This window comes from Podarcis pityusensis (assembly GCF_964106645.2).
Source record: "Podarcis pityusensis genome assembly, chromosome: 4".
Classification (NCBI taxonomy): domain Eukaryota; kingdom Metazoa; phylum Chordata; class Lepidosauria; order Squamata; family Lacertidae; genus Podarcis; species Podarcis pityusensis.
Genome location: NC_138027.1, coordinates 27731885 through 27750933, shown reverse-complemented (window position 1 = coordinate 27750933; position 19049 = coordinate 27731885). Strand labels below are relative to the sequence as shown.

The 19049-nt window shown below is 41.7% G+C and overlaps 1 protein-coding gene and 1 long non-coding RNA gene across 3 annotated transcripts in view; one reads left to right on the top strand and one right to left on the bottom strand.

Moving 5' to 3' along the window:
• The first annotated feature begins 1668 nt into the window (after window positions 1–1668).
• LOC308476574 lies at window positions 1669–10190 on the top strand. 2 transcript variants are annotated; one of them, XR_013985970.1, is made up of 3 exons: window positions 1669–1774; window positions 2709–2818; window positions 10068–10190. It is a non-coding gene; the product is annotated as an uncharacterized lncRNA (long non-coding RNA). The 2 variants fall into 2 exon arrangements; XR_013985971.1 differs by having other exon boundaries at window positions 1670–1816.
• Window positions 10191–10548: 358 nt separating this feature from the next.
• Window positions 10549–19049, bottom strand: part of PDS5B (PDS5 cohesin associated factor B) — a 79953-nt gene continuing 71452 nt past the window's right edge. The window contains exons 30-35 of the mRNA XM_081004037.1: window positions 18746–18891; window positions 16414–16513; window positions 14855–15297; window positions 14661–14762; window positions 14268–14406; window positions 10549–13139 (exon numbers count right to left, since the gene is read on the bottom strand). Coding sequence (XP_080860163.1) covers window positions 13104–13139; window positions 14268–14406; window positions 14661–14762; window positions 14855–15297; window positions 16414–16513; window positions 18746–18891 — 966 coding nt within the window. The 3' untranslated portion in view covers window positions 10549–13103. The remainder of the gene's footprint in view (window positions 13140–14267; window positions 14407–14660; window positions 14763–14854; window positions 15298–16413; window positions 16514–18745; window positions 18892–19049) is intronic.

Here is a 19049-nt window from a genome sequence, read left to right as displayed (position 1 = left end):
GTGCTGCTCTGGTTCGACAGAAGCGGCTTAGTCATGCTGGCCACGTGACCCGGAAGCTGTACGCCGGCACCCTCAGCCAGTAAAGTGAGATGAGTGCCGCAACCCCAGAGTCAGCCACAACTGGACCTAATGGTCAGGGGTCCCTTTACCTTACTATGGAAGAATATTTTGGAGACCACCTGCAGTTCAAGACTCGCCATTTCAGAAGTACTGACTGAACAGTTTTTCTGTACTAGTCAGAATAGAGTGGAGGATAGAGAATAGCCTTTGACAACCTGGTGCCCTCCAGGTTTTACTGGACTACAACTCCCATCATCCCCCAGCTATCACAGCTGTGGGAGTTGTAGTCCAACAATATCTGGACGGCACCAGGTTGGTGAAGGCAGAACTAACATTTCAAAGCATCTTATGCGCCTCTGAGGCTGTCAAGTTGAACAGGTTTTTATTTTCATTTTCAAAAGTTTTGTTTAATTTCTATGAGATTGTGGCCTTGGCACAAAGCCAGAACCAAGAGGTGAGGGTGGAGGGGAATCTTTCCACTGATGTCAGTGAATTTCATATCAAGGCCCTACATGAAGGTCATGACACAAGTGGGGTGGAGCTCATGTGAGGTAAAATTAATTTATAATTGTGTGAAAGTGTTTACATTTTGGGAGGAGAACATTATGGCAGTGTTTTTAAAAGGTGTTTCAATCCACATTGTGTGAAAATGGAAAAGAAAAATATAGCTGCTCTCATTTCTTGTTGAATGTATGTAATTACTCTCTTGGCTTTAAACCTAACTTTTGCAGCTCAGTTTGATCTGTGTTGTTTCCTGTATGAAAACCGTTGTCACTGCACATGTAATTTATGCGACTGATGGGGTCGGGGGAGACAGAAGAAAAACAGGATGTGCATGTTTTAACACAAGGTAGTTGACTGAATGAATAAAACAGTTAAAACATAGGGTCATGTTTTGGGCTTAGAATTCCACACATGAAAATCCCAGATTCCATTCAGAAAGCATGCATTGTGGTTAACTATGGTCTGAACAATTTCTAAATATTCTTTTTCAGGGTCAAGGAAAATATGAGTGGGCAGAGACCTATGCTTTTAAAAAGTACACCTGCAAGCTGTTTTAATGACTTTTCATCATAGCTGTCAACGTTTCCCTTTTTTTTATGGGAAATTCCCTTATTTCGAATAGGATTCCTTGCAAGAAAAGAGAAAAGTTGACAGCTATGCTTTTCATACTTAATTGGCTTTGTCAGTCCCTTCACCCTATTCACACCAACACCTTTCATAGAGATGTGCTCATCTAACGGTGCAATCCTATGCACATTTACTTAGGGAGTAATTGCTAGCATGTGAAAATAAACTAAATGCAGAACACACTTTGAAGGAACACACTTTACCCTAGATATAATCACATGGGGTCTCTGGGTTGAAGGAAATTAAAAAGCTAATATTTATTATTGGAAATAAATGCTTCCTAGGAAAGATCCTAGTTCTATGTAGCTAATGTGGAGATACGATGAGCTATACTTGCTTCTGCATCTCAAAGAGCCCAGACTATGTCTGCTCTAATAAAGGAAGTACAGAAGAGCGGGAGAAGTAAGTAGGAAGTGAGGTCAGCAACCCTAAAATTATCAGTCTAACACTGAGGGAAGATCAACAGGTCAGCAGGAGGAGGACAGTCTAGGAAGCTTGGAGGTTCTTCTCTCTATCTATCCTTTCTCAGGCAAACACATCAGCCTACACTGCAGTGTTGTGTTGCATCCTGAGATTTCCAACAGTGAGCTCCACTTCCATTGAAACCAGTGGGACTTGCTTCTGAGTAAACATACATAGGATTGTACTGTCTCGCATGAGAAAATGCTATTCTCCTCCTCCCATTTTTCAGCTTCTGGCATAAGCTGAAGCAAGCTGCTGTACTTATGAGCAGTAATGAAAAAAATTCATGAAATATATTTATATATGTAGATGCATGAATAAAGCATGTATCACGAAATGAGCAGAATAGTTTGACGCAGAAGCTATTTCGGCTTCTCCTCAAAGCCCATTTGGTAGTTTTATAGATTAGGGAAGTGTTGTGGAACAGGATAGGTCAATTTTAAAATTTATCTAAAGAGAAGTCTTAATATGCAGCTTGGTCCTTCCCAGCTGGTAGGAAGTGCCTAGGGCAGCTGCTTCAGGGCCTGCCATCTTGTGAGGAGGGCGTTCTGGAGACATGTAGAATTTTTGTGATGTCTAATTACAAAATATCCACATTGAGCATGAGGAACAGCAAGCTCCTGAATAGATAGTACGAATATGAAAAACAGTTTCCTCAAAAAAAGCAAACAGCAGTCATTTGACTCTTCACCAGAATCCGTGTTTCAGCCAGCTGTAAAGAACACAAACTTGTTTATCTTTTGCTGGCTACATCGCAGCTCCCAACTGTTTCTCCATCGCAGTTCAGTAGCCATGAACCACCAGTAAAGAAACACAAGATATTCAGGTCTCTTGGGAAACAACATTCCGTGTACATAAGCAAACAACTGAAGATACTTTTCTCTCAAGTGAAGATAATGAGTATGTCCATTACAGTACAGCAGCTGCCAGCTACACTAATTCTGCCATGAGTTAAGTCAGAAGGCTCCCACTTGCCCTTCTGTCGGTTCATTTGGTTGTATGTCTGCTCATTATATCATGAGGAAATGATCTTCACCCCAACTTTTCCATTTCAGGATTCACAGCTGCTCCATGGCAGTGAGCTAGAATACTACTAGGCTAGGGGTTGGAACCCCCTTTCATCACAGCCAGTTTGGCGGGCTCCACACCTGACATCATCTACCAGGTAAGCAGGAGGAAGTGGCTGGGCATAATGGTCTCACAGGTCCAATGGAGAGGACTGGGAGGCCTAATTAGAAGTTCACCTCCCCTAGGTCAAGGCAGAAGTTGACTGGACCATTAGCCCTCTAAAGTGCATAGGTCCTTTCCCCCCCAAGTTGTACACGTCAATGAATCAAGCCACAGGGGTTGTCAACCTGGTCCCTACTACCCACTAGTGGGGATTTTAGGATTCTAGGTGGGCGGTAGGGGGTTCTATGGCACAAGCTGAATCCTCCTTCCATCGAGCACTGGTGGGCAGTAAGGAAATTTTACCATCAAGAACGATGCATTAGTGGGCGGTACGTATAAAAAGGTTGACTACCCAACTTAGAGCAACCTTGATTTTAATTGCTTTATGTGTCCTTAAAGTTCACATGATAATTAATGAGTAAGTTTTCAGGGAAATTAGCAGTAACAGATGCTGTCCACTCAACAGGCTGTGGATGCACGTGTACCTTATCTCGGCACAACAGGGATTGTGGATGAGTCAATCAAACCATTTATTTGCAAGCCACCCCTCCAAGACTTCCCACACACACCCAAGTTATTGATTGCTGCCGTTACCATTAGTAATTGTTTTAGCAGCACTAGTAGAAAGCTGTGCTTTAGAAAATGCTCACCACACCCAGATCTTCTAAACAGCAGCAGCAGATTTTGTCCCTGTCCCAGTTAATGCTGTGCCGAAGTCTGCCCTCCAGTTTCTTGAAAGTTTTATTCCACGGCAGAAGAGGCTTTCATTTTACTCTCTCTGCCTCATTCTCAGGGCATTTGGTAGGTGTGGATCTTTAGGAGCAAGAGCTGTCATCAGCTATGCAAACCATAAAACCACAGAATTCAGATCTACCACCCGCTCATCTTACAAGATTTTTAAAAATGGCCTGATATTTCTTTTAATGTAATGTCACTTGCAGTATGTTACCTAATTCTAGGAAAACTAATTAGAATATTATTCCTGTTTTCTGTAGTGGCTCTAGCTAATTTCCATTACAAATAGTTTCTCCAAAGCTTGAAGAGAAGCACATTGCATTAATGAGGAGTGACTCTCCCATGAATACCAATATCTATTCTTTGCCGATTAACAACAAATAAATATAAATGTCACTTTCCAATGGGGAATGGGTGTATTAAAATCCCAGACAAGCATCAGGACACAGTAAAAAAATACTTGTTTGCAGTTGTGACACAACCCACAAGTAACAGAAAACCTGAGCCGATACTACAAAAAAAGGCTTTAGCTTCAAGGATAAATATATTGGCTTTAGCTTCAAGGATAAAGACATTGCAGCTAAAATGTCTTTTCTGAAGTAAAATATATATATGTGAAAAGTGTGTTTCATTCTGGAGGTAGAAATTACACTAAAAGTGAATTAAACAACCTACAGCTTTTTATGTTTGTACCTCTGGAAAGCAGATGTGAGGAATGGAAAACAAGAGATGATTGTTTTAATTAGATTTAACTAGCTAATAAGGTGCATTGACGCGAAGTATTTATCATCTGCCTATTAAGACCAGCAACTTAAGCATCTTATTGCTGTAGTCCTAATTGAAATCACTCATGAATCCAATTTGTTTCAATGAAGAGGGGGAAAGCTGTACTTCACAGTGTGTATTTATGCTCACTAGCCTTAGCCATTCATATTACTCATGTTTAAAACGTTAAGGTCATACAACACATTCACTGATTGATTTATGATGCTGTGTCTTTGAGTGCTGGGACCGACTGTGGAATTGTCAGGTTGAAATACTTTCTTAGTCATGAGCCTCATAGAGGCTTTGGGCAAATCACTTTCTCTCAGCTGTAAGCTGCCTCAGAGTTGCTAACTAAGTACACAATGGGGAAATTCTATATATGTTGCCCTGAGTTTATTATTTATTAAAACATTTATATACTACCTAGCACATCATTCTCAAGACACAACAAATATGTAAGAACCTAAGCAGAGCCTTTTGCCTCAGTGGTGTAATGTGGGGTGAGGCGGTTGCCCCAGGCACAAAATTGTTAAGCATGCAAAATTTCAACACCCAGTACTGCCTGAATACATCTGCATGCTTCCATCACTGGGCTCTGTTGAAAACTGCTTCTCCATGCGAACCAGGAAGTGACCTCTCCAGACAACAGAACAACTCTTTCCTTATCTCTGCAGCTGCAATCTCCTGGGTGGTGGATGGCGTTATACTCCATCCTTTTCCTCCCTCCCATTGTGTGTGGTCCTGGGCACTGGCAATTCATGCTACGCCACTGTGCTGGATCAGGCCAATGGTCAATCTATTCCAGCATCCTTTTCTCACAGCAGCTAACCAAATGCCTGTGGGTAGCCCACAAGGGAACTTTCCCCTCACGCTGTTTCCAGCAACTGCTACAGAGAAGCATATTGCCTCCAACAGTGGAAGTAGAACAGAACCACCAAAGTTCGTAGCCATTGATAGCTCTCTCCTCCATTACTTGGTAGGTTTTAAAGCTATCCAAGTTGGTGACCATTGCTGGCTCTTGTAGGAGCAAATGCCATAGGTTAACTACGTGTTGTGTGAAGTGGTATTTCTTTTTGCCTCTCCATATGGAATAGACAGGGTTAATATATTTCATTTAAGGGCTAAATATTAAACTCGATATTAAATACTAAACAAATTGTTAGGGCAGCCACACTCCTACCTTCCCTGGGGCTACTCCAAGAGAAGTCCAGATTAGGGAGCTTGTGCCATCATCAGACCCGGAAGTTGGCTTGAGAGAACTCAGTTCTGTATTTTGTACCTTTTGCTTGCTGTAGTATTTTAAATTGTTAGCCACCCTGTACGCCTTTGGCAGACAGACCACACACATAAATAAAATAAATAGGCAAACCTTCAGCTAGAGGGTGCATTTCACCTTTATCTGTAACGGTTTTGCATCCCCACAACCCTGCAATTTTCCATCAGCTGTAACAGCTACTGACCAGAACTATGTTTCACAGTATTTTACTTCTGACAAGTTGTGCTTCAAAAGAATATGGCTATTTAGCTCAAGGCCTAGAATAACCACTGAACCTGTCTAGACTGAACACCAAAATATTATTACATCAAGACATATGACTGCCCTTACCTTTGCACAGAAACCCAGATTAATGCACATCTGTACCACAGCTTAGGGAGAGAAGCCATTCCTCTTTCCAAGGCTGAAAGTAAATTGCCTGTAGAGCAGAGGAGGGGAAACCTATTTCAGTCTAAGAATCCCTTGTCGCCAACCTTCCAGAGGCCACACATCAGTCATGGGTGGGGACAGAGTCAAAAGTGGGCAGGGCAAGGAAAGTGACTCATAGCTTTGGTCCAGTAGCCTACATTCCAGCCATATGAAAGTCAAGGTTTCTTTACGTACACAAATATCCTGGCAAGCAAGAAGCAAAATCACAGCTGAATGACACGCTCCAACAAGGCAAAAGCACTGAGGCAGATGGAACAGGACCAGTAATGGTGTGGTCTGGAGAGCAGACATGGCTTGGGCACTGGCCAGAGGACTAGATAGAGACCTGAAGGGCACTGGGGATCCCCACCATGGCTCTAGAGAAGTAAAAACACTTATACTTTACAGCGATCCCCACCCCCACACCTTTGGAGAGGCAATCTTGCATTCATCCTCCCACTTAAGTGTCTTGTCAAATAACTTGGCTCTGATCCCAAATAATTTCCAAGGCTCACACAAGGTTCTTGACAAAATAAGATACACACAAGAAGTGTGCATGCACACGAAAGCTCATACCAAGAACTAACTTAGTTGGTCTTTAAGGTGCTACTGGAAGGAATTTTTTTATTTTGACTATGGCAGACCAACACGGCTACCTATCTGTAACAAGGTTCTTGAGTTGTTGGACTACAACCTGCATTATCTCTGATGTCCTAGATAACAGTAATAGAAACAATTTACAAGTTCTGGGACGCGGGTGGCGCTGTGGGTTAAACCACAGAGCCTAGGACTTGCCGATCAGAAGGTCGGCAGTTCGAATCCCCGTGACGGGGAGGGGGTGAGCGCCCGTTGTTCAGTCCCAGCTCCTGCCCACCTAGCAGTTCGAAAGCACGTCAAAGTGCAAGTAGATAAATAGGTACCGCTCCAGCGGGAAGGTTAATGGCGTTTCCGTGCGCTGCTCTGGTTCGCCAGAAGCAGCTTAGTCATGCTGGCCACATGACCCGGAAGCTGTACGCCGGCTCCCTCAGCCAATAAAGCGAGATGAGCGCCGCAACCCCAGAGTCGGTCACGACTGGACCTAATGGTCAGGGGTCCCTTTACCTTTACCTTACAAGTTCTGTTAAATCTTCATACATGGCTGAAAGGTGTATGAAGGTCTATATACACATTAAAAAAATTCTGTATAAGTCAGCCTTTGCCAACCTGGTGCCCTCTAGATGTTTTGGACTCCCAAGGCCCATCAGTTCCAAACAGTTGTCCGGGGCTGATAATGCAGCTGGGAAGCATTAGGTTTATAAAGGCTAGTATGATCATGAAATATATAAGCAACTGTTTTGAACAAATGAGCATATCTTGTCTGACTGAAAGCTGTTTGGCAGCACCTTAATGAAGTGCGTTCAAGCTCTTACTATGCTTTGTCATGTAGTGCAAGCTCATTATAATGAAGTATCCCACAGTACACAAAGAAGACATCACTCAATTACCAGATTGCTTCTCTATTTGTTGTCATCTCCCCCATTATATATTGTGTGGGCAAAAAAACCCCCGCTTTTCTTTTCCAAGAGCTTACTGAAGGACAGCGTTGAACGTAGAATTAAAGAACACAAAAGGCTATAAAATGGTCTGAGCAGCTGGAAAGCAACCAGCTTACCATTTAAAATGAGTATTATGCATTTGATTTTAAAATGACTAAAATGAATGCCAACCACGACTCCACCCTTTTAAAAGTCAGTCCACTTCAGTCGCTGGAAAGTACAAAAAACACACCACCTTCTTTAGCAACTAACCCAAATTGTCAGGATGCTAGGCCGCCACACAGGGAAACCTGGGGTCTTTCTGAGGTTGTTGGCCTTCCTCCATCATCCCTGCAGGAAAAGGAGCTTTGTTCCAGCAACATCTGGAGGGCCACAGGTTCCCCCTCCTTGCTGCTGAAAAGCCGTGGGCATGAGTCCCCAGGACCAGCCAGCTGTGGAAAACCTCAGACCCAGGTCTCAAAGGTATCCTTCCAAGTCTCCCTTGTTCACCCTGAGGGATCTTCCCCAGGACATACTCCTCTCTAGCTCTTCTTCAAACTCAAAAGTTTTTCCCTGGTTGGAATGTGTCCTTGGGACCCCAACAGTGCCCCTGCTTGTTTGGGTGGAGGATACAGAGGGCAGCTCCTGATAAATAGCTCCGTCAATGGAGCTATTTTTCTCACCAATTTCTATTTAAGCCATTGCCAGGATACAGTGATAGTTATTTCCGTTAACATCCAATGTCAGTGATCAGGCTTGTGTGACTATTCTTCAAACCGTACATGTAGTATTCGCAAGGATATTAATTCCAACATCAAAAAGTATTTCAGGATTCATAATTTAAGCAGTGTGTAACCTTACAATGCTGAACCCGACACATACAAGCAATACACATGTAATTACAGTAGCATACTCCTCCTGCAGAATGAAATATTATTTCCCATCATATTCAAAACGGTATTTATTAATAAATGTAAATTTCTCAACAATGAGTTCTTAATGCTTTATTGAAACTACTTTGCTTCTGCGAAGGTTGACTCTTTATTCATGATTTTTCCAGGACAGAGGGAGCGAAAATCAACAGGGAAGAAATGAGGCAGTAGTCAGAAGATGATGGAATACTCTTGAATCCCACTGATCTGAGTGGGACTAGCAAAGCAGAGCTTTGAGAATACTGCTATATTACAACCAGCAAACATTCAGACAAATCACTGCCATTGATAGGAAAATGCCAAGGCAGTATATAGCCAACTAGCTTATGGTTCAAGCAATTCCAGCAATTATTTATTATAAATTTTGACCATAATTAAGGTGGTTCGGGGAAGGTATTTATCTAATAGAGCCAGACTTGATGCCAAGAACCGGTTTAAAACTTTAAATGTAGTATTTAATTAGACAGGGTGGCAGAGCCACAATTTCCCAACTGGCAACATGCAGGCATACCTTTGAATTTTCGAAGGCTAATTAAATTATTTTCTAATAATTTCTGCTGGAAGGCTGCACTGGTAAGCATTCCCACAATGCATGGTGTTCTGCCACAGACACGAAGATAAATGAAGCCAACATGTTTTCTTGTAGCAGTGAAGGAAATATCCAGTCATCCCAGAGTTGTCAAGCAAGGCACAAATTGTGATGGTTTGATCTAGTATCTTCTAGGGGAACCAAGGACACTCAAAATGGGAACAAGTAAGAGACACTCAGCCAAGAGTTATTAACTGCACAGGGTAAATTTAAACAAACTGCCGACCAGGTAGCCCACATATCTCAATAAATCAGAATTAAGTCTCCTGTATCTGCTGGTTCAGAAATTCTAATTCCCGTATGCCCAAGAACAATAACGTCTTCTTCAGAATATATTGCTCAGTGAGAGCCTACATCTTAAGAAATTCAATGGTACCTCGGGTTACAAACACTTCGGGTTACAGACTCCGCTAACCTGGAAGTAGTACCTTGGGTTAAGAACTTTACCTCAGGATGAGAACAGAAATCGTGCAGCAGTGGGAGGCTCCATTAGCTAAAGTGGTACCTCAGGTTAAGAACGGTTTCAGGTTAAGAACGGACCTCCGGAACGAATTAAGTTCATAACAAGAGGTACCACTGTAAAGCCACATTAGGGAAAAGACAACCTTAACTCAGTGTGGCCGCCTCCAAAAAACCACAAAGAATGGTTGTATCCTTATGCATACAGTCTAATGGGTCCTTACCACTGCACCTTCCTGGTTTAATATGCACTGACCTCTGTACTGACAGCAGGCAGTTCTGGTGACTAAAATGGTAGTAATCTCTCAGACTTCGGATGGCCGTGACAAAGAGATCTAATAGAGAGGGGTTGTGTTTGCCTTGAGATCATAGCTGTCAACCTTTCCCTTTTCTTGTGAGGAATCCTATTTGGAATAAGGGAATTTCCCTTTAAAAAAGAGAAACGTTGACAGCTATGCTTGAGATGAGTTCACCTCTTTTCTGGTACCCCTTGCCATGTTACTATTATTGGGTCCTCTGGCCGCTGTTATCCTCTGTTGCACTTTCAACTGTCTCTCTCCCCTCAGGTCAAGAACAATACTCTAAATTTGCAAGATCAGGAGCAATAGTCAGCTGGGATTTGCAAGGCATTGTGATGTCAACCCAGACTAGTCCCTGAACAGCCCTCTGGAAACCGCAAGGCAAAATGGGTGAGAAATTCACTATTTAATAACAAGCCTAGAACTGATGGAAAAATGTGTGTGTTCATCCCCCTGCCCCCTGCCCGCCCCCGTAACAGAGATTGCAATTGTAATCTAAACATATCTAGCAAAACTGCATTTTTGGGAACTGATGCAGAGAAAAGTATTAGGTAAAACCTTTGGAAGTTGTTTGAAGAGTTTTGCCTTTTTTTAAAAAAAAAAAGTACAGAGAGAGCAAGAAATCACTGTTTCCAGTTGCACTGCAGCAAGAAAATGGTATCTTTAAAATGGATTAGTATGACTGGCTGCAGACTGTTGCAATATAACTTACTGTAAGCATAATAATTTCATACTTGAACTTGTAACAGGGAGTTCAATTTGACTGTTTAATGTTATACAGTACATACTATAAACTGAACATAATTGAAGAGCACGCTAACTGAATCTTAGCGTATAGTCTCTTTATACATTATTTTACTGCAGCTACTGTATGCAGATCTCAAAGTGTTAGTACATAAGGTATTCATTATACGTGTATGAGGAGGATAAAACCTAAAAGGTTTATAAACATTGTCATCTGCACCTGTTTTCCCAATTACACATTAAAATGCAAGAAATGAACATTTAAACTGCAAAACTATAGATTAAATTTAAACATTGGCATTTTATGATTAACTGATGTGCAGCAATATTAATGGAAATATGACCAAACTATGTTCATGCAAATAAATCTTCAACAGTCTGCAAGTAGTTTCAATATCTGTTCCATACTTTGTATAAAATGGTCTTAAGATATATACTCCGTAAATGTTGTCAGTGCAATATTGTCAGTGAAGAAAATGCGGTGCTAACTTCCTTTTCCCACCCCCCTAGGATATAAAAACTCTCATTTGCACTGCTAAACTTTGTGAACCACTGAGGTTACTTTGTGCTAGGGAAGTTTCTAAGTGAAGTCATCTGAGCTACCTTCAGCTAATGTTTTCAGACAGCTGTTTACCCAGAACTACGGGCATAAAAATATAGGACAGCTGAAGAACAGTAATTACTAGCTAAAAGAGCCACTACAAAAAGCACTTAATCAGAACAGCTTGATCAACACAAACTGTCTGGCTTTGTCTATTGCTGCTGCTGAATAATAATACAAATCAATACAAATTATATAATAAAAAAAAGCTTAGAAAAAAGTTGAATCGCCTCTGAAAAATATACTTGCAAACATGTTTGCTAACTACCATGATGTCTCACATCCCTTCCCCAGCATAAACTTCCTTGGAATTATAACTTAAAAGGATGCCTTTTGTTAATTTTATGACAATGTCCCATTATTCCATGAGATAAAATATTAATAAGTTAAAATTAGATTCTTTTACATTTACTGCTAGTAAGCAGGAGGAAAACAGCATGTTAAAACTATAAAGTGTGCTTGGCTAAGCATAAATAGTAACCTATACATTTTGGTTCAAAGACAGTTTGTAAAACTGAATACAGGACAATGCCTTAAGGAGTTTTCCCCTAGTTGTTCTTTTCTTTTCTTTTACTTTTTTGTAATTTTACTCCAGAAACAAAGTTCAATCACTTTAAGGTAGGACATAAAGTGAAGCTTCATACAGATTTTGAATACCCTGACTGGAATATTCTGCAGCTGATCATTCAAATGAAAACACGGCCCTCCTAAGTCCCACCCCCTAACTGCCCATAACCTCACTCACAAAAATAAAAATTTTGGTTAACAAAGAAGAAAGTACAATAAACTCTTGGTAGAACGTTCTTCTCATGAGGCAAGGTAGCATATCCTACAGCCAGATAAGACTTAAAAAATTACATTGCAATTTCATTACATTTTTCTCATAAACATGCAACTCACTGTGAAATACAAAACACTTGGCTCTGAAGAAAGAACAGCTTTATAAAGACAGACTGCATCAATAAAATTTTCTTTCCGATTTTTACATGGTTATAAAACCTGCTTTTTCACTAAAGTTCAGGTACCAGGTTTCATATTATAATGTAATAATTTGCTCTTTGTGAACATAATGTTCAAGAGGAAATATACACATTGACATACTAGACTATTAAAAATTCAGTTACAGAATTTTATTGATACAGCAGATTAAACCAATAAGGAAAAATAAGGGGATAGGATTTCATTACATTATTTATTAACACATAAAAAATTAACATATTAAATCTTTTTTTTTTTTAATGCTCAATGCCACGAGAGGTCCAGGAGTCTGGAATCAATACTGAGGTGCATAAAATGAATCGACTTTCACAAATCTGCATCTGGCTGTATTATTTTATCCCACATCATTCAAAATCAATTTGGCACCTTCGAAGACAGATGGGTGCCAAAGGTAAACACTGGATTAGATACATAAAGATAAAGAGATCATGTATTTCCTTTTTCAAGCAAATAGTGTCAGAAGTGTCACTATTTGTCAAGCTGATAATTTGTTCACAGTTAAATGCCAATAAAAATAAAAATACAGACACTGACAGATATTGCTTGATATCCATTCTAACTCCCCCCCAACCCTCCCTTTTTCGAAATAAACATATCTAACAAACAGTCTGGTACTGTCAGGTTTAAAGCCGCTGTAAAAGCTATACAAGCACTTTAGAAGTCAGAAACATTTCTTTTTTAAAAAAAGGATTATTTACAGGTGGTTTCTTTACTCCATGTGTTTATATAGCCAGTGCACATTACACTTCACAAGAACCCACAGTTAATGATATTAACATGTGTGTGGCTTATGCTTGTGACCTAGGAACTCCAAATGCAAGGGCGGGAAACAAAAGATTGGTCTAACTTCCTTCAGCAACCCCACTCTGAGCACCAACAGCTTCCTTCAGCCTGAAACTATGCATAATAAGAGCATTCTTCAAAAAGACTTCACTTCAAAGGCTGGGAACGTGGATTGTTCATCGCCTTTCCCTTTTGGATGTCCTCCGGCTCACCTGAGGGAAAAACACCAGATGAAGAGTTATAGGCTCTAATCCAGAAAAGAGATCTGTGTATCTAAACAGGCTTCCACACGAATCACCACCTGCTCCATCAAGAACCAAAAGCAGAAATGGGACTCACAACCCAAATTCATCTTAAATTGTTGCAGCTGGGTGGTCAATGGCTCCTTATCAACCCTGGTTTGTACTTCCAGGTACCTTTTAAAACAGGCATAGGTGAACTCGGCCCTCCAGATGTTTTTTTGGAATACAATTCCCATCATCCCTGACCACTGGTCCTGTTCGGGATGATGGGAGTTGTAGTCCCAAAATATATGGAGGGCTGAGTTTGCCTGTGCCCGTTTTAAAATAACCTTTTAAAAGTGTGATTTAGATATAGGAGAAAATAACCATTACTACATGAAAATGTTCTGCTCCCTGAAAAGATGATGGGTTTAATGCCAAAAACCTAGGGCTGCCATTCACCCGTCAAATGGTGCCCGGACGGAATTTTCGAAAACCCGGACCCATGGCAGGCCATATCAGAAGAGTTGTTTTAATTTCATGAATTTCCTAAAACAGAACTTCCGGGGGGGCGGGATTTAGGAGAGATTTTGCAAAAAAAAAAACCTCAACAACATTTGTGTCCGGATTTTCACTTTTTGAAATATGGCAACCCTAAAAAAACTTGTTCCATTCATTTATTTCAGAGGGGTATCATGAAAGAGTTGATTTCAATGGGACTAGGCAGAATCAGGAAGATGGTGAGGCTTACTAGTAATATATCATGTAATGAGTGCTTATTTGGATCAAGACATTGGATCCCATTAAGCACAGGTAACTTAGATTCCCACTGTGCTCACTTCTCTTGTAGTGTGGCATGTAAATGATTGTCCTACCCCACAATAAAATCCATTCATTTCACTTCCCACAGTAAATGTAGGTACAGAAGGTGTCTCTTTGCTGAAGATCAAACTTTAAGACATGTGATTATCAAATGATGTTAAAACAGGCAGGCAAGCCATTGTTTGTTTCTGTACCTCTTGAAACATTTGTAGTTATATGTAATAAAATAATTCAAACTGGGGGGAAATGAAATGAACAGATTTAATAGGTAGCTGCAATACACAAACATTTGCTTACTCTGACTGTAGAAACTTCCTCTTCCTCCATTGTTACTTCTTGGGGAATGTCCTGAACAGGGGAACTACTTTGAAATACATCCATCTCTTCAGTTGATTCATTTTCTTTACTTGCTGTTTGCTTTGACCGTCCAGCTCTTCTAAAATGGCAAACCACAAATCAAGTGTATTAATCGAGGAGCGTTAAGCACAGGTCATCACAGCATTTAAGCAAAACTGAACTTATTTCCCGTAAGCCCTTGCAGTGCATACATGTTCAAAGGTTGCTGCAAAACTCTGGAGGGACATTAAGAGCACTGCCCAGCAAGTTAACTATTTTGGCAGAATTATCTGAGGTATCAAAATTTTAAAACTAAATTTAATGTACCCCATATTAAATTCACCTCACACTCACCCTTTTTTCTGCTGCGACGGTGGTGTTTTTGGTGGTCTCCCTCGCCTTTTCTGTGGTGTGGATTGGTTCGATTCAGCTGTACTTATTTCAGATGATTCAGACCTGTTTGGGAAGCATATCTCAAAGTTACACAGCAGATTTAGAATTAAAAGAGGCTGAAAGTTAGAAAGCGGATATCAAAACAGGGGGAATACCTCTGTTGTGCTTTCCTTGGTGTCTTGTACTGCCGACCTTTTGGCTTCTGCTCGATATTTTGCCTTTCTTCTTCCTCCTCCTCCTCTTCCTCCTCCTCTTCTTCCTCTACAGGTTTTACTGGTGTGGCTTTTTTCCTACCTCTTTTAGGAGCCTTTACTATTGGCTCTTCCTTTTGCGTAGCAGCCTTGGGAGGTCGCCCTCTTCTCCCCTTCTTTGGTGGGCTATTTTGCTCATCTTCACTTTCTAGCACATCTTCCTTTAGTCTCTTTTCCTCTGACCACTGAGGTTCCTCAGACTCTGAAATGGCCGCTGCTCTCTTTCTCCCACGCTGACCACTCCTAAGTTTTGGTTCTTGCCCCAGTTTATTCAGGTCATCTATACCCAACTTTTCTTCTGAGTCTGTAATGATTTTCTTCCTTCCTCTGGGCTTTTCCAGATCTGACTAAGGAACAAAGAGAAAATTACTTCTCCCATCAAATATCTACTTTCCCGAAGATTCTACTTCGGGAAAACAGATTTAAGATCAAGTGACGCTCTCCTAAAATGGGCTGCAGTATCTTGTCCTTTTAACTTAAAATCTTATCTCTTAACCTTTTTGGCTTTATAGTCATACCTTGGTTTGAAGTAGCTTCATGTTAAGTATTTTCGGGTCACGCTCCGCAGTGACCCAGAAGTAACGGAGCGCGTTACTTCCGGGTTTTGCCGCTCACGCATGCGCAGACGATAAAAATGACGTCACGCGCATGTGCAGAAACGGCGAATCACAACCCACGCACGCACAGACGTGGGTTGCATTCGCTTCAGGATGCGAACAGGGCTCCGGAACGGATCCCGTTTGCATCCAGAGGTACCACTGTATTGTGAGAGCACATAATCTGAGGGGGAGGGGGTTAAAAGCAAGGTTAAAGTGAGTAGGGGGAGGAGTTAGTAACCTGCAGCAGTTCTTCTTAGCTGCTTGCAATCTCTGGGAGTTCATGAACAGGACATGTAAAGGGGGCATTTTCAATGTATTGGTGGAAGAGACTGAAGAGAGTGAAATTGTGACTTTTGGATTAAGGCTGGTTGCTGAGGCGTGATTATGGGTTGTTTGTGTCTCTTTGTTTGTGGGTGTGGCAAAGCACATGATCTGAGGGGGAGGGGTGTTTGAGGGAAAGGCCTGGAGTGCTGTCTCATGGTGTATGTAGGACCAAGAGACATGGGCAGCAAGGGAGCTGCTGCAGTGACTTGCAACACCTGTACATGTTTTTCCTCCTGCCTGAGAATGTGCAAAACCAAACCTGCAGCAAGTGTAACCTATGGAACCTAAACAGCTTTGCATCTTCTTAGTTCATATTGTTCCCAGACTGGTGCCCTCCAGATGTGGTTGACTCCTACTTCCACCCTTGCTAACCACTGGCTATGTGGACAGGCATTGACCGGAGTTGGTGCTCCAAAAGCAAATGTGCTAATTTTCAAAAGCTGGTGCCATTTTAAATTTTCAAGTGTATTCTTTTTTTCTCTCTTTATTTAGATACCTACTGGAGGGGGGAAAACCACAATACACTTAATTCATCCTTACAATTTCAGAATCATCTCTCTTGTCATTCTTCTTTCCAGGCAAAGGCGAAGCCATTGTATAGTCTTCATTTTCGCTGTGGTCCATTTCAGTACTATCAAGTCTGTAACACACATATTCAAAGACTTTTTAGAAATATCATTAATTCTGCCACTTCTGATTTAGTATCAAATTAACAATGGCTTCAGGAAAAGGCCCGAAGCAACAAACTTTATAACTTAAAACTGTTAAAACATATTTCTATTAGCCTCCAAGATATACCTGCATATTTCAAGAATACCGGGGGTGGGAGGACAGGTGCTATACCATAAATATACTATGCCTCTTGAAGACCTAGCAGGCAAAGTCTACCTTCAGTGCACTGTTGTCCTAAAATACACTTTTTCCCAAAAGAAGGAATGGCATCCATTCACTTAAAAGGAAGACAATAAAGGGGTACATTCACTGGGGACTAAAACCTGATCCAAGTGACCCCAATGCTTGAGGAGTAGCTGGGGGACAGCTGCCCCTCCCAAATCAATAAAAATCAATACTAATCTGAGGTTTTGCACCCTAACAAAAGCCCCCCCCCCACGAAAATCCTGGCTATGCCCATGAGAGGAACAGGAATACCCCTCTCAAGTAGGGAAAAATAGCTTCCCTTTTGTTCCATTTCAACTCAAAGGAAGTCACTGAAAAATAAGTCCTATCCATACATCAGCTTGTTTCATAGGATGCATTTCTTACTATAAAATAGAATTGTAATGATGCTGGCACACTGCAGCACGATGGCAGAGAAGCCGGTGAGCAGCCCAGGCAACTAGTGTGGGTGGTGGGTAATCCAGGGGAAACGCAGAGGAACAGCCAGGACAGCTCATGGCAAATCTCCAGGAATCGCCCTGCTCTGTCGCTGCTGTGCACCTCCTGCCAATGCCATCACTGCAGCCTCAGTGGCAGCAGAGCAGAATGGTTGCTGGGGAGCTGCCACACCCAACCCTTCTGTTCCTTTGTGCCTTGCCTGAGCCATGGCTCACTTGAGCCGGGGGGGGGGGCAGTTCGACCGAGCAGGTGGACAAGCAAGGCCAGGAAGGAGGGGGAAACCTGTGGCAGACAATGATGGCAGGCAAGGGGAAATAAAGGAGCTTATTTTTCTCCTTCCACCACTGTTGTTGTGGAAATCTCAAGGAACAAGCCTGCAGGCTTCTCCCCTTCTCCCACCAGGGGCAGCAGCCCCCATTGCACCTGTGTTTTGTCTATCAGCACTGGCTAACTCCAGCAACAAAAGATTTCACTTCTGCACTTTCTGTGTTGCCATTTCAGTAAAGAGCTCTGCAGTTCTGTTCCACCCCAACTGGGAAGAAAAATAATGGCGATCTCATATAGCAAGCAAGGGAGCATGTAGGATTCTGCCTTTATGAAGGACCCCATGCCCAACAATATCTCTCCGGTATGGAAGTAGCAGAGGGAATGGCAGGGTCTCAGTAGGAGAGAACATTCTTTGCACCGGGAAGGCTCTGGGTTCAAAACCCTGAGAGGCACTGCCAGTCATAAGGCAATGTTACATCTGCGTAAGACCAGAGATACAAGAGTTCTGTGAAATTATTATTATGGAGCACTTTCTCTTGGTACATGGTAACTGAAATTCTCATGTTGTTTAGCACATCACTATCCTAAGGAACGTTGGGCTGAAATACAGCAACCTCAGCTTAATTGAAGCCACACAGTACAGCTAACGGCAAAATTTAGACCAGGCTTCCTCAACCTTGGCCCTCCAGATGTTTTTGGCCTACAACTCCCATGATCCCTAGCTAGCAGGATCAGTGGTCAGGGATGAAGGTCGACTGTAGTCTCAAAACACCTGGAGGGCCAAGGCTGAGGAAGCCTGATTTAGACCTAAATAAAAACCTGCTTCAAATTAAAAAAAAGAAAGTAGCTTAATATACAATTCTGTAACTTGGCATGCTTTTGAGTATTATTGTTACATTATCCTGGTAGGCCAAGTTGTATCAAGAATGTCAGCGTTGATTGATTGATTCATTTCATTCATTTAACAGATGTGGCAGGCAATGATGACAGCATATGGCTGTCGCAGAAATGACATAGCAGGCTCAAAGAAATAGATTAGAGCCAACATTGCAATAAGATTACCGTTAGTGGCACCCACCCGCCCAACTGTGGCTATTTAAAGATCCAATTGCCAATTTGGCTGCACATTTTGTTGCATCAAATAGAAAAAATGACACTCCTCTGGAAGTTAACACTAGTATACCACTAAATAATACCAGTATGAGGGAAAGTTTTACATAGGGTTTATATATTAACTACTGACAATCTAATCGTTTTGCTGTGTACCCACCTCCCTTTGATTCTTCCAGGTGAGGATGGATTTGAATTACTGCTGGCGTTGCTTACGGTTTCCATTCGTGAAGATTTGGATTGGGACTGCTTGCCAGCTGACGAAAGAGGCTTATTAACTGCTCCAAGAACGTTGGCAGCTTTGGGCTGGTGGAGGGGGGAAAGCAAATTCTCAGTTTCAGCTTATTATTTTTAGTATTAGGAATATCCGTCTCTCGGCTAACAAACCAATCTTCAAACCTGCAGTTTACAGTAGGCAATCCCAGAGCCTAACGTATACAGCTTGAAAAATTAAGTTTCAAGAC